We start from the raw sequence: 14,379 nt of genomic DNA on the forward strand, positions 1-14,379 counted from the left end.
GATTTCAGCTGAGCTCTCAGTGGGGGAATCTCGCTGCTAGTGCAGACTGGGCCGTCTCTTCCACAGAAACACTGTCCCACAGCAGGTCTAGGCACTTAGACCTGATTATCAGTGATTTCAGCTGTAGTGATCACTTAACACAACAAAGACTATCTATGGAGCCTAACCAGCTCTGTCTTTAAACAGTGGAGAGGGGCAGGTCTAATAGTACTTGTGACTCAGGCAGACCATCAAGCAAAACACCTGTAACCCAATCCCAGCCAAAATCTATCACTTGGGTAACACAGCTCTGTTTGCTGGATACTTAGGTAGATTAGGTGTGAATGTAAATACAGTCTGGTCCTGAAGCCTTTCTCCCAAGCCCATCACTAGCTGTCAGGGACAGCTCATTTAGCCTTTGCTTACAAATCATAATTTGAAATTATTAGGTTGGCCAACATCACCAAAATGAATGCACTGACATGGTCATTAAAAACAACAGCTGTTTAAGGAAGCTAGTCTATGTTCATACTTTTCAAATCTATTATACTTTTTCAGATACATGTATTTTATCATACAATGTATATGCTTTTAAAGTGTGTATTAATGTTTCAATTTCAATTCATATTTCCAAACAATCACTAAATTGGCATGTAACTAGTTCAGAAAACTGGGGTTGGGGAAATTCGGGGCGGGGGGTAGGGAAATCCCTTTTGCAGGCAGGGAAAGGCAGAGGAGCAGGGATAAGAGCACAAGGAGGGCACACAAAGGTGGCATAGCGTTGTGTAGAGATGGCTAGGCAGAGAAGCAGGTGCAGGGGAGGGAAGGGTAGAGGAGAGACAGAGTGAGGCAAGGCAGGGAAAGTGGGAGGGGACTGGCCAGAGGGCAGGGTAGGTACAGAGGGGCAGGGCAGTCAGAGGAATGGAAAAGGGGGCTGGGCTGGGCTGGGCTGGGCAGCCTGGGGGAGGTGCAGGGAACTGCTCCACGGAAACCCGGATTTAAGGAGTGGCACTTTTGAAAGTCTCTTCGCTGCGTCCCGTTCCGTCCGCCGAGCCCCACAGCAGCTGCCCAGTGCCCCGGACCCTCCAGCAAGATGCCAGTGAAAGGGGGCACCAAGTGCATCAAGTACCTGCTCTTCGGCTTCAACTTCATTTTCTGGGTAAGAGCCCAGCGCGCCCCCACCCCTGGGGCAGGAACCCGCTCGGGGGGGCGGGGGGAAGGATGGTGCCGTGAACCCATGCTCCCCCCCCCAGAGGGGGCAGTCAGTGCCCCCAGCGGTGGGTCCCCCTAGAGGAAGAGGAGAGTCGGTCTCTTCCCCGCCCGCGGGGGATTCCGGCTTTTCCCTGCCGGGGCCGGCTAGCCAAGCGGGGCCGGCGCTTCCCGGGTGGAAGGGCCGCCGCTCTCCGGGCAGGGCGCCCCAGCGGGCGGCGTCCGGGCTCGGCCCCGCGGCGAGCGATCGGGTGGCAGCTCAGTGCAGGCTGCGCCCAGCCTCGCCCGGGGAAGCCTCCGCTCCCTGCTGCTGACGGGAGGGAGGGGCACGTGGGAAGACTCCCTGCTGCCGGGGCGCTCGGGCAAACCTGCTTCTCTTCCTCCCCCCCCCCCCCCCCCAGGGACAGGCCGCCCTGGTTGGGAGCGTCGCACCTTGGCCGTGCCCCCGGGCGTGGGCGCCTCCTCCTTCGGGTGGCGGTGGAGAGGAGTCGCCTTCCAGAGCAGCTTCAGTTCGCGCTCTCAATTCCTCTCCCTTCCCGTTGGGGAGAGACGGGACCCTCTTTCTCCTGCGCCCCCCCCCCCCCAGTCTCACAGGGTGCGAGCACGGTCAGCCCCCAGTTTGTTTTCATTTATAAACGGAGCCGAACTGGAGAAACTTGCGGGGCGGGGGGGGGGGCATTAGATGTGCTCCAGTGGGAGAATGTATTGGATCTTCAAGGGGTGTCTCGGGCCCCTGCTTTTCTCCTCCCCGACCCCACCCTTCCCTTAGTCGCCGCGGCGCCAATAATCCAGGGTGGGGCTGCTGGGTGGCAGCGCTCCCGGGGAGCAGCGAGTGGGGTAGCAGCCAGCCGCTGGCAGCCTGCCCACTTCAGTGTATAAACACACAACACTCAGGCGGCAGGCTCACCCAAGGCCTGCGGGACGTCAGACAGTCCAGTTTTAACATACCGTACCTGCCAGTCAGCTCCATTTAGCCACCTTTTCCCAAGCCTGGATTTGAGAAAAGGCCAGGTAGTGATTTACATAGACATTTGCTAACTTCACATAATTGCATGAGTGGGGGAGGGAACCAAACTCCCAGAAAGTAATTGACCTTCTAGAACTTGAATTTTAAATGAATGCCAGCAAACTGGTAGAACCCTAATGGAAAAAGAGGGGTGTGTGTGTTGGGGGGGAGATATGGCTGGAAATGGCCCACCTTGATTATCCCTACAAAAGCCCCCGCCCCCTCCCCCCGCTGGTAATAGCTCACCTTACCTGATCACTCTGGTTACAGTGTGTATGGTAACACCCATTGTTTCAAGTTCTCTGTATATATAAAATCTCCCCACTGTATTTTCCACTGAATGCATCCGATGAAGTGAGCTGTAGCTCACGAAAGCTTATGCTCAAATAAATTTGTTCGTCTCTAAGGTGCGACAAGTACTCCTTTTTCTTTTTGCGAATACAGACTAACATGGCTGCTACTCTGAAACTTATCCCATGTAGTGGATTTTAAAATTCCTTGCTATAGTGCAGACTATTGATGATCCATTTACCTTGGGAGACTCGTTTTCCACAGGCTAGTAGATTTGATTACAAGCAGAAAGTGATTTGTAATGTTGAACCAAGGCTTTAACCTTTCTTAATTGTATACTTTTAAAGAGACATCTTCAGTATCTGCTGAAGAAAATCCTAATCCTAGTATTGTTTTAGTTTGAAAATGTATGCTGTGTAAAATACACTGCATGTGTAACTCTGCCATGAGAGAGTTCTGTATGCAGATCAAAGCTGTCTTCTTTTTTTTTTTTTTTTCCCTTTTTGGCTACAATTATACATTGAAAACTTGCCTCTCACCTAGTATGTTTTATCAGCCTTGTTACGTATGAATATTATTGGTTTCCAGACTTCTCATCCCATTGAATAGCCTCAGTTCATTTTTTAAAATTGAATTTCACTTCAATTTCTACCCATAGTTCTACAGAAATGTAATAGAAGCATACCAGGTAGCCTGCTTTTTAACATCGGGGAGGGGAACCAGTGGCATATATAAGTTCCCATGGTAACAGACACATACAGTTAAGACATTTGTTTCCTTTGAGTTTAAACCAGAGGTGGACAAACTATGGCCCGCGGACCACATCTGGATCGGAGGGCCCTCCTGCCTGGCTCCTGGCCCGGGAGGCGAGCCCCTGACCCCTCCCCTGCTATTCCCCCTCCCTGGCAGCCTCCGCTCACTGTGCCACCCATAGGTGTCAACTCCATGGGTGCTCTGGGGCTGGAGCACCCCCGGGGGAAAAATCCCCGCCCCAGCTCACCTCTGCTTTGCCTCCTCCCCTGAGCGTGCTGCATTCCCGCTTTTCCCCCTAGCTCCCAGCGCTTGCTGCTGCGAAACAGCTGTTACCCAGTGGCAAGCGCTGGGAGGGAGAGGGAGAAGCGGGAAGGCAGTGCACTCAGGTAAGAGGCGGGGCTGGGGCAGGGATTTGGGGAAGGAGTCCAATAGGGGCAGGGAGGTGATGGAGGTGGGGCGGGGACTCTGGGGAAGGGGTTGGAATGGGGATGGGGTGGGGTGGTGTCAGGGTGTGGCTGGGGCGGGGGGTGGTCGAGCACCCACCGGCACCGGGAAAAGTTGGCACCTATGCTCTGGGCGGCAGCGCAGCTGCAGAGCCGCGGCCTGACCTGGTGCTCTGTGCTGTGCAGTGGGACAGGGGGTGTTGGATGGGGCAGGAGTCCCTGGGGGGCCGTCAGGGGGTGAGAAGTAGGGGGGAGTCGGATAGGGGGTGGGGGCCAGGCCATGCCTGGCTTTTTGAGGAGGCACAGCCTCCCCTAACCGGCCTTCCATACAAAAGTTTGCCCACCCCTGGTTTAAACTCATGCTGCTTGCTGGTGGAATCTTCACTTGAAGCTGGCAGCTTCTCTCTGGGACATACTTAACAGTGCATTCTCAGAGTGCCATGTGCCCAGGAAGTCCAAAGTTATTTTATTAGAGCAAGACAACAGAAATGAAAGCCAGGGAGCACTGCAAAGCGCTAGGGTAGACTGCAAAGCAATATCTCCGGAAACTATCATTTAGAAGCTGTGGCCTCTCAAACTTTTTATATCCGTTCCCTGTGGCTTCTATTTAAACAATCAGAGAACATCTGTATTTTGGCTGTTTACACTGCTAAATACGAATCTTCTGTCTTGGCCTCTAGAACAAACATAAGTACAACAAAGGGAAGGTAATAGACCCTGCTGTAGGTTCATTGTAAATGTGTGGGGAATAAGGTCAGATGTGACTCAAAGGGAATCGTATAGGAAGTTGTACCCAGATCTGTCTCTTTTCAAAAAGGAAAAAAAAAGATCCATTATTTAAAAAATAATCAAGTTTCAGCCAACACCTCACACCTCTTTCCTTCCTCCCATCAAAAAGCTATGCCCAAAAATCCATGAAGTGTCTTTTTGATTCTTAATGACATGCAGACTAGCAGTAATAGTGAAACCTGGAAAAGAGAACTCTGTGAGTAAATGCAGTACTAGAAGGGAAAAGACAACTACATGTGTTCAGTAAAATATACCTCACTAGTAATCTGTTTATGTAGATGGCCTTGAATACAATCTCTGATTTTTATCAGGCACAAACTACAAATTCTAGCCCTATAACTAGCCAAATCAAAACACTTGATCATTGGGAACATCTAGATTTATAATCTCCTGCAGAGAGAGAGAGTTTGAAAGTATTTGGATTCAGAGTCTCTGCATATCTCAACTGTAAAATGTGATTCCCCATCTGATATTCACTAAACATTAACTTGGGTTTGGAGGATGGGAAGCTGGGAACAAAATTTAATCTGGTAAACAAATTATGAATTCAAATTCTAGTATTTTACATAATGGTGTCTACCTGAAGTCTGGATTACCAGAATGCATGATTCTACATGAAGTTACTCTGTAAAACTACTCCTACACTTCCACTTGCTCATAGTGCAGCAGGCTGCTATGCTCTGTGATTTGCATGCAATTTAAGGCATGTGTTTAAATCTATAAATGGTAGTAAGCACTTCTCTCTGCATGTGCTGCCACAGCAGTTGAGATCAGCGACGAGAACTGGCAGGGTATTTACAGTGAAATGCCCTTAGCCAGGGAGCTCTTCCCCATTCTGTGCTACAGCATAGTACCACTTTACTGACCCTTAAGATTAGCTTCTAGATCTACATTTTACCAGGCTTTGTAGAAGATAAAGCGTTAGGGTGGTGTCAGTGAATTGGGAATGGGGAAAGGAAAGAAAAGTATGTAGACTGTAAGCTCTTTAGCCTTGTCTTCACTAGGGGAAAAACCCGTATTCCTGTTACCTCATGTTAGCTAACATGAGGTAACTTCCCAGAGAAGACTAGGGCGTCTGTAGTTTTTAGATGTGTTAACTGGTAGCAGTAAACAGTAGGCTACTTCCACTTCCCCTCCCCTGTAGACAAATTCAAAGAGTGTTCCCCCATGTAGTTAATGAGGAACAGTTAATCTGGAGCAACTCCACAAGCCTTAACTAATAATCCTTAGCTCTTAAAAGAGGGCCCACTCATACAGGGCACAACTTGCGCAGGGGGGGATGCGTGGGTGCATGCTGGGGAAAGTGAGTGATCATTCTCAGCCACTGTAAATAATTTTATCTCATGAGGAGTCTTGAGTTAAATGTCAGTCAATTTCATATGATCTACCTTAGAATTGGACTGAGGTACCCTTGCCTTAAAGCTGTTTTAAATACTCTGTTTTTAAACACAGGTGTACAGGCGCATTGTGACCCAGGCAGAGGACTATGAATCCCTAGGAAATTTGCACATGAGAGATCAAGCTCATAAAGACTGTACTAGGATCAGTTTGGCTAGCTACCCGCCTCCCCCCACAACTTCAAGGATGACTGTGCCACTTAATTAAGCTTATTCACCTAATTATAGGGTGTGGTTTCATTCTGGCACTTTCCCTCTTTGAATATTGAACTTTCAAGGGTTTCCCCACCCAATCTGAAAGATATGAAGAGGATGGTGATTCAACCATGCTCTCCTTTTTTTTCCCTCCAGGTGAGGGAATTTCCTGAGAGGCTCACACCTCTTACTGCCATTATTTTGGTGTTTACATTAGGCTTGTAAATTGGTTTTAAACTGTACCTTTAGTTAAACTGGTGCATCTCTGAATATAGATAATAAGGCCTTATAGATTCCTGTTCTTCAGCAGTGTAGTGGGGTGTGTGGCCTTAACCACACTTATGACTGGCTCCTTAAAAATACTTAGCTTACATAGCCAAATGTTTGTCTTGAAATTCTGTATCTGGGCTTGGGTAATTCCACGTGTGCGTAGTGACAGGCTACTTGGAATGGAGCTAGGGAGCAGCCTGGGGCCCAGGCACTGGTGTTGGAAGGACCTGGGAGCAGACCAGTTGGAGCCACCAATTCTCTTAAGTGTGATGGGGGAGCCAGGGAGCACAGCAGCTGGAATTGGTGAGAGAGGAAAGAAGTTGGAGGAAAAGAAGTGAGGGGGAGAGAGAGAACGCATAGTATGGGGGAGAGTTAAAAAGAGGGAACCGATGCCAAAAATAACTTGGGAGAGGGAGTACTATATTTGCAACAATCACCACCTTCTGATGTATGGCACTTCCAGAAATCAGAAAAGCTGACATGTTTTGACTAGGCTAAACTCCTCCATCAGGGTTTGAAGTCAGTTGGACTTGTGTTCCTAAACAACTTAAGTTGATATTTTTCAGAAGCCCTTAGGGGCTCTTAAAATTTTTGTCCTGTATATAAAAAATGTTCACCGTAAGTTTAATGTACTGAATGTCCAAATAACTTCATTGTTAACACTGAAGTAATGTTGTGTGAAGTAAAGATTTTATGCCACCAAGAGTTTTTAATGTTAGTTGCTGATGGTAAGTTCACTTAGGCCTTGTCTACACTATCGTTTAAGTCAATGTAAGTTATGTCGCTCAGGGGTGTAAAAAAAACCCCGCGCGCACACACCCACCGCGAGTAACATAACTTACATCAATTTATACCACTTTAAGGTGGTGGGAGATGTTTTCTCATTGACATAGCTTCCGCCTCTTACTGAGGTGGATTAATTATGTCAATGGGAGAGCGCTTTCCCTTCGACTGATCGCATCTTCACCAGCCCCACTAAACAGAATCTGCTGCATCAATCTCAGTGGCACCAATTTAGCACCATAGTGAAGACAAGATCTGAAACCTGTCTTAAGTTTAAGCACTTCCTGTGAAAGACAATGGAACTACTCGTGTGAGTAAATTTACAGTCCTGTTTAAGTGTTTGCAGCATCAGGGCTTTAACTTTCAATATTTTTTGGTTTTTTTGCTTATAGCAGCCTTGCATATTCAAAGACCATACCCTGCTAGTAGTGGCATTTAAAAAGAACATGTATATTCTAATTCATTATAAATTTTAATCTAAAGTTGCAATAGCACGTGCTAAAATTAGTTTTACAAAGACTCAACCTGACCTAAATTTAAAAAAAAAAATAATAATAATCAAGTGACTTAAATCTATCAACCCTGTTCTGAAGTACTATTTTGTATCTCTCACTCACCCTTGTTTACAGAGGCCATGATTTCAGTAAAACTGTGGTTAATGGTAAGATTAGACTTTGGAGGCTTCTTCCTTTCTTCAGGGTATGTCTGATCCACTTTGTGACAGAGCACTTAGTTCATCTGTTTGTTGTACCATAGCGCGGTGGGTTGGACTTGATGACTTCTCAAGGTCCCTACCAGTCCTGCATTTCTATGATTGTATGAAAAACAGCCAGCCTCTTTAAAGTGTATTGACAAATTTAGAACAGACTTCCTTAAGGCAATGGTTCTCAACCAGGGGTCCGGGAGCCCCTAGGAAGCTGGGAGCAGGTTTCAGGGGGGTTGCTAAAATAGACTAGAGAGCAGAACCGGTGTTAGACTCCCTGGGGCTCAGAGCAGAAAGCCGAATCCAAGCTGCGTGGGGCTAACGCCAAAGTCCATGCAACTCAGCTTTTCAGGGCTCCCTGTGGTGTGGGGCCACGGGCAATTGCCCTGCTTGCTACCCCCGAACACAGAGGTGGGCAAACTATGGCCTGCGGGCCACATCTGGCCCACAGGGCCCTCCTGCCTGGCCCCTGAGCTCCTGGCCTGGGAAGCTAGCCCCCAGTGCTCTGGGCAGTGCGGGGGCTGAGGGGGGTTGGATAGGTGTGGGGGGGAGTGGTCGGGGTGTGTGTGGATAGGGGTTGGGGCAGTCAGAGGGTGGGGAACAAGGGGCTTGGATGGGGCAGGGGTCCTGGGGGGCAAGTCAGGAATGAGGGGGGGGTTGAATGGGGCAGCAGGGGGCAGTCAGGGGTGGCGAGCCCAGGGGTAGTCAGGGAGCAGAGGGTGGTGGATTGGGTGGGGGGGGCGGCAGGGGGTGAGAAGCGGGGTGGTCGGATACGAGGCGGGGGCTGGGCCACGTCTGGCTATTCAGGGAGACACAGCCTCCCCTAACCAGCCCTCCATACAATTTTGGAAACCTGATGTGGCCCTCTGGCCAAAAGGTTTGCCCGCCCCTGCCCTAATGCCAGCCCTGGCTTTGCATCTACTGGATATGCGGAAAAATACCTGTTGTGTCACCGGCGGGCCATGGAGGTTTTTATAGCACATTGGTGGGGCCTCAGAAAGGAAAAGGCTGAGAACCCCTGCCTTAAGCCACTCAAATAAGTGGGGGAAAATTTATTCTCACAAAGCAGAGGCATTTAGCAAAAAACAAACCAGCCCAAGCATTTTTGTAAAATATTTTCTCTCTGCCTTGTGTAATGGTCAAGGCTGTTGACTTAGTCATGGGCTGTAGAGCCTGAATCAAAATACTACTTGTGTTCAATTGAACGGATACGTTAACTTCCAGTGTACTTACTTGAATTCCATGTAAAATGTTGTGGAAAATCAGGAACACAATTGCAGTATATTGCCCTGAGAAATCTGATGTGAAATTATCTATATTTAGATTTCTAGCAGTTTTAATTCTAATTTGCAATTTTAAATAAATGTAAAATCAGTAGACTGACTTCTGAATAGTAACTTGTGTAAAATGGCTACTAGTCTTGGCTTTGGTTCAGGAATTCCCGGTAATGTCACACCATTTTATTGCAGTAAATGCTGTTGCAGTACAGTAGGCATTGCATTAACTTTGCAAATAACACTCTTGAAACTAGACCTTGCTTAATGAGAAAGAAAACATCTTTTTTTCCAACCCATAAATTTTCAAAGCAAAGTAGGGTTAACCATGTTCGTAATAAACAGTTGCTCACTCTTTTATAATTGCCAGATATGCATTATGCATCTCAGAAGCTTGGAAAGTCATACTGCTGTGGATAGTGATGCCTTTACTAAGGCTCAATCTCAGTCCATTCAAAACCCTTATTTGATTTTTCTTATCCGTGATTTTCTTTTCTTGTCTATAGTGAGCCAGCAGTTTTAGTCTGTTCAAAACCAGACATGTTCCTAAATTGCTCATAATAATCTCAAAACTTCTTTCTACATGCTTTGCAGTATCACGTCTGGTCTTGGCTCAAGGCAGTATATAGGCATGCATATGTGGAAGTAGTGGTTGTTTTGGTTTCTGTACCAGTGGAAAGTTTGAGGTAAATGTTTTGGTAGTTTTCTTGTTTTGAAGGTGGGGAGGAGGGACCATACTGACTTACTCTACACTCACATTTTTAAGGTGGGGAGGGGAGGGCATGCTTTTGGATAGCCTTAAATGAGGAATGGTCATTTAGTGATGCCTGGAAAAAACAGACAAGTAGTAGCCAAAAATGATTATTGAAACTCCCCTCCATCTTTCTCCTCCTACGTGCAGCACTACGATGCTCACAGCTGTGGAAATACTCTGGTTTTTACTGACTGCAATGGACTGCTACAGTTTCACTTCCCTTGCCTCCAGATTAATTTCCCAAATTTGATTTTAATCAAATATATATCACTAAATGGCATTCATTTCAAATTTTGGCAGCTCTAGGGCTTTGCACTCCAAAGTGCAGTGAGCTTTTAATAAGCTTTGAAAAGGGAGCCTAGGCGCATAGAGAATGACCACTTTCTAATGCCATCTGAATGACAGTGGAAGGGTCCCTCTCTCCCCTGATCCATTCCTCCCAAACCCACTTATCCAGAGACATACGCACCTTTCATAGGCATTGGAAAGTACCCAGGAGTTCTCATGGACCTTCTGTTGGGCACTATACTCTGCCATTCATTGTAAATCACAAGGGTTCTGGCACACATCAGCCTAGTCTGCTCTCTCCGTCCCTTGTTGATTTGCCTAATTTAAGGTTTTAGTCCTTTATCTTCAAAAGCCCTGCACATGATTAATCCCAGCAAGTTTATTATTTGTATTACAGTAACTCCAACAGAGGGTGGGGCCATGTTATGTTAATACCTCTACATACACATAGTAAGGGACAGTCCCTGCTCTGAGAGCTTGCAGTCTAAATAGATGCCACAGACAAAGGGTGGGAGAGGAAACTGAGGCTCAGAAAGGTTAAAGTGAGATGGTCCTTCATTTCAAGTCCATGACCCACGCGACAGCTATGTCCCTCTGGAACAGGGGTAATCAATAATTTTTTGTCACGGTCCAAATTTCTTGGTCAAGGTCCAGACTCCAGAGAAAATAATACAAAAATAATAACAACAATGATACGTAAATAAAAACATTTTGCGGTCTGTTCAAAAGCATCTGGCAGTTTGGATTTGGCCCTTGGGCCGCCTGTTGACTACCCTTGCTCTGGAACAATGGAGCTTTCAACCCCTGGATGGAGATTTGCACACACGAGGCTTGGTCTACACTTAAAGTAATACTGGTATGCTGCGTCAGTGAAGGGTGTGCAATAACTGCACCTGTGACTGACCTAGCTATGCCGACAAATCCCCCAGTTTAAAAGACAGCTGTGTTGGTGGAAGAGGGCTTCTGTCAACACAGCTAACATCATTCAGGGAGGTGGTGTTCCTACCTTGACAGACAACCCCCATTTGTTTGTGTAGGCTCTGTAGGGACGATAACTGTGCTGACCTAGTTATGCTGGGGTAGGCTCTGTAGCGTAAACGTAGTCTCAGACAGATTTTTCAGAAGCTGTTCCACATCTGTGGAACTCTGTCGTTTTTGAAGAGATTGGAAGAACTAATTTTGTCACCTGCAAATTGAAAAGTAAAATCCACTTCTGGGCCCTTGCCGTCATAGGGTACAATAACTTATAACACACTCTTGCTGATGATGGGGTGGAACAAAAGGTGGAGATTTACTCTTAGATTTCTTTTTCTTCTATAAGGTAATCAGATGCAATTTTGAGTGGAGTGCTCCCTTATCCCTCTCATAAAATGTAACCTAGCCACTTTGTCAGCATATGTCAAGCTTTTAAACAGGAGTTACGACTTGTAAAACTTTTAAATTAATTACACAGGTTTCTTCAGAGTTGGTAAGTTCTTTGAATCATAGATCTTATGCAGGCGGTGCCTATGGAGTGACAAGCTCCATAGTCTGCATGTGATTGAGGTAGTGGAGAGGTCGGTAATGGTCATCGTGGAGCTTGGTTCTGTAGCAGCAAATACAGAAGGCCCACAAGTAAATTCTGTATACCTTGCAAGCTCTAAGGAAGAAACTGCACTTAACTAACCCATCTAAACATCATCTGCCAACCTTGAGACCTTACTTTTAGGATATCTTTGAGCTTCTGGAACCGGAGTTGCCTCTGTCCAAAAGCTCACAGGCTCCGCTGTATGTGTCTGTGTTTCTTGTACCTATCTGACCCTCACAACCTGTGCCTGTGAAGGTCATGCCCTTCTCAAGACCAGGAGATCTCTTCTGAACTTAAATCCTTCATTGGAGATCCAAGAGGCTCAAACGACTTCAGTGATTAACTCCAAAACGAATTGCCTGACCTCCTAACATAGTATACTTGTTCTTGCACAAGATAAATGAATAAAACTTGGAATAAGTAAAATTTTTTATACCCTGATATCTCCTTGTTCAATTAACATAACACTTTCCTTAAAAACATAAGGCCTCATTAGCAAAGTTTCAAATACAAAGTGTTTTCAAGGAGAGGTGAAAATAGTTTGTATACCATCTCAGATTTATAACTTTCATCTAACATCCAGCTCGGTCATGGAGCTATTCTTCCCTCTCACCCCCCCTCCCCCACCCAATCTTATCTTCCTCAAGATTGGTTGTCCAGAATAATCTGTTCTGTCAAAACCCAGTTATCTAGTAACTCCACTCTGGAACATTATAGGTGTACATGGGTTTTCTACAGGAAAAAATAACGCAGGTCTGGGACTCTGGTCCAAATAAGTTGAAAATCCAGGATGGCTATGCATGGTAAAGGAGCAAAAAAGCAGTGTCAAACTGGATTAGAGTCAAAACAGTAAATACCATGATAACCTTTGTGCGCACTATAGCGTGTGGGTGTGTAAAATATATAAATTTAAACAAAACAAAGAGTTCGTGGGAGCGGGGCCTTACAGGAATAATAAAGTGGTACTCAGCATTGGAAAGCTAACAGAACTGAGGTGAGCTCAGAGGAGGAATTTCTAAGACTGAGGTTACACAGGGACACTGATGCAGGAAGGAAGTGGAGGCTAGGAGTGTGTCAAGGTGCATGCAACTGGGAGAAGAAAGGGCATGTTGTGGGCCACAGTAGGAGACAAGAATACATATACAGAAGCACAGCCTGGAAAGCAACAAAGGGGGGTTTACATTTGATACAGAAAATGACTGGAAGCCAGTGCAGGGATTAAGAAGAGGGGTGATGTAGTAAGAGTAACATGCAAGGAAAACAATTTAGCTGTAGTAAAATGGATTGAGGAGTAATGCAAGTTCTGGAGGACAAAGCTGCTGTTGTAAGAAGTGAAAGATGACTAGGGATGGATTTTGGAGGAAGCAATTGGATGCTTAGCAGCCTTAATACAAATGACAAAGAAGAGAACTCTAAAATGTCAAGTTTCTGCCATTACTAGTGCCCTCTTTAGGGATTAGAATTCTTTTTCAGCCATCAAGTTGGATATCAGTTTAACTCCTGTTTTTGTTTAGGTTTGACACAGTGTCTATGACAGGCCTGTTCCCATAACAGGATCTGTCCAAGTTTTGCAGGTACAGTGGATTTCAATTTAAGTTAATTGAAGAATTAAATATATTATGTTTAAAAAGTTAACTTTGGGTTTCTATACCGTCTCTAGATTTAACCTGTCAATTTTGGGAGGGTTAACAGTTGAATTTTCTTTTTTTAAAGGCAAGAACAATGCTTCTTTTCTCTCTCCTGTTGCTATACGCAAAAACCCAAACAAACAAAGGAGAAGTAACTGACTTTATACAGAGGAAACAGTGGAACTGATTGACAATGTGTTTTATGTGCACCAAGTAACAAGCTTAAATTATAGGCTTATTGTTTAGGCTTAGTAACCTTGTGTTACAAATTCAGAATAGGAAATTGTGGTCGGAAAATGCTACAAACAAAAGATCTGTCTCCTTCATTTCTTAAGATACATCTTTTTGACCCCAACAAAATACGTCCCTGAATCTGTTTTTTATTTTTTGTTCTAAAACACCTGTGGAGGGGGAGATCAACAGAATCATCAAGTATGTTCTAACTGTATAATTTTTCTTACTGGTGAGCCATTTTACTTATAAATTGAGCCTCTTTTAATATGTAGTTATTGAGAGGTGATAAGCTTAGAGCTCTGTAATGCCATTTTTATGGTTGCTTTGAGTAGAACTGTGCTCCAAAGTAGAAAACATACCATTTCATAAAATAGCTTGTATTATCACTGGTTTTCCTTCCAGTTGGAGTTTTACAGTGTTGTGGTAGCCAGACAAAAGTCATAAAAGCATCTTTTTGATTTGAGAAGAATGTGGTTCAAAAAACCAAACTCCATTCTGTTTTTAAAAACTGGCCTTGGATTTGGTATAGGTCCGCTCTTTATAGCCTAAAACCAACAGTGTACAGCTTCCCTTTCCCAGGCAGAAAGCTGAAAATAGAGCCGAGCAGAAAAATCTGTCTCCAATTTGAAAGATGAGGCCCAAATTTTTCATCTTGGATTGGAATTAGAAAAATCCCCAAATTTGGGGTGGTGGTGGGTAGATTGGAGGGTCCTGGTAAGGTTGCCAGGCATCGGGTCAAAAAGGGACCCTGGCGGCTCCAGTCAGCACAGCTGACCAGGCTGCTAAGTCTGGTTGGCCTCAGTGGTCGGCTCCATG

At 45.6% G+C, this 14,379-nt stretch overlaps 1 protein-coding gene across 2 annotated transcripts in view; it reads left to right on the forward strand.

Annotated features, from left to right (window-relative positions):
* The first annotated feature begins 942 nt into the window (after positions 1–942).
* CD9 (CD9 molecule) overlaps positions 943–14,379 on the forward strand; it is a 32,685-nt gene continuing 19,248 nt past the window's right edge. The window contains exon 1 of one of the 2 annotated variants that reach the window (XM_073315059.1): positions 943–1,138. In XM_073315059.1, the coding sequence (XP_073171160.1) occupies positions 1,073–1,138 (66 nt within the window). In that variant the 5' untranslated portion in view covers positions 943–1,072. Of the gene's footprint in view, positions 1,139–13,254; positions 13,276–14,379 lie in introns of those variants that run through there. The other variant, XM_073315070.1, reaches the window with a different exon arrangement.

The sequence above is a fragment of the Lepidochelys kempii genome, chromosome 1 (assembly GCF_965140265.1).
Source record: "Lepidochelys kempii isolate rLepKem1 chromosome 1, rLepKem1.hap2, whole genome shotgun sequence".
NCBI lineage: Eukaryota > Metazoa > Chordata > Testudines > Cheloniidae > Lepidochelys > Lepidochelys kempii.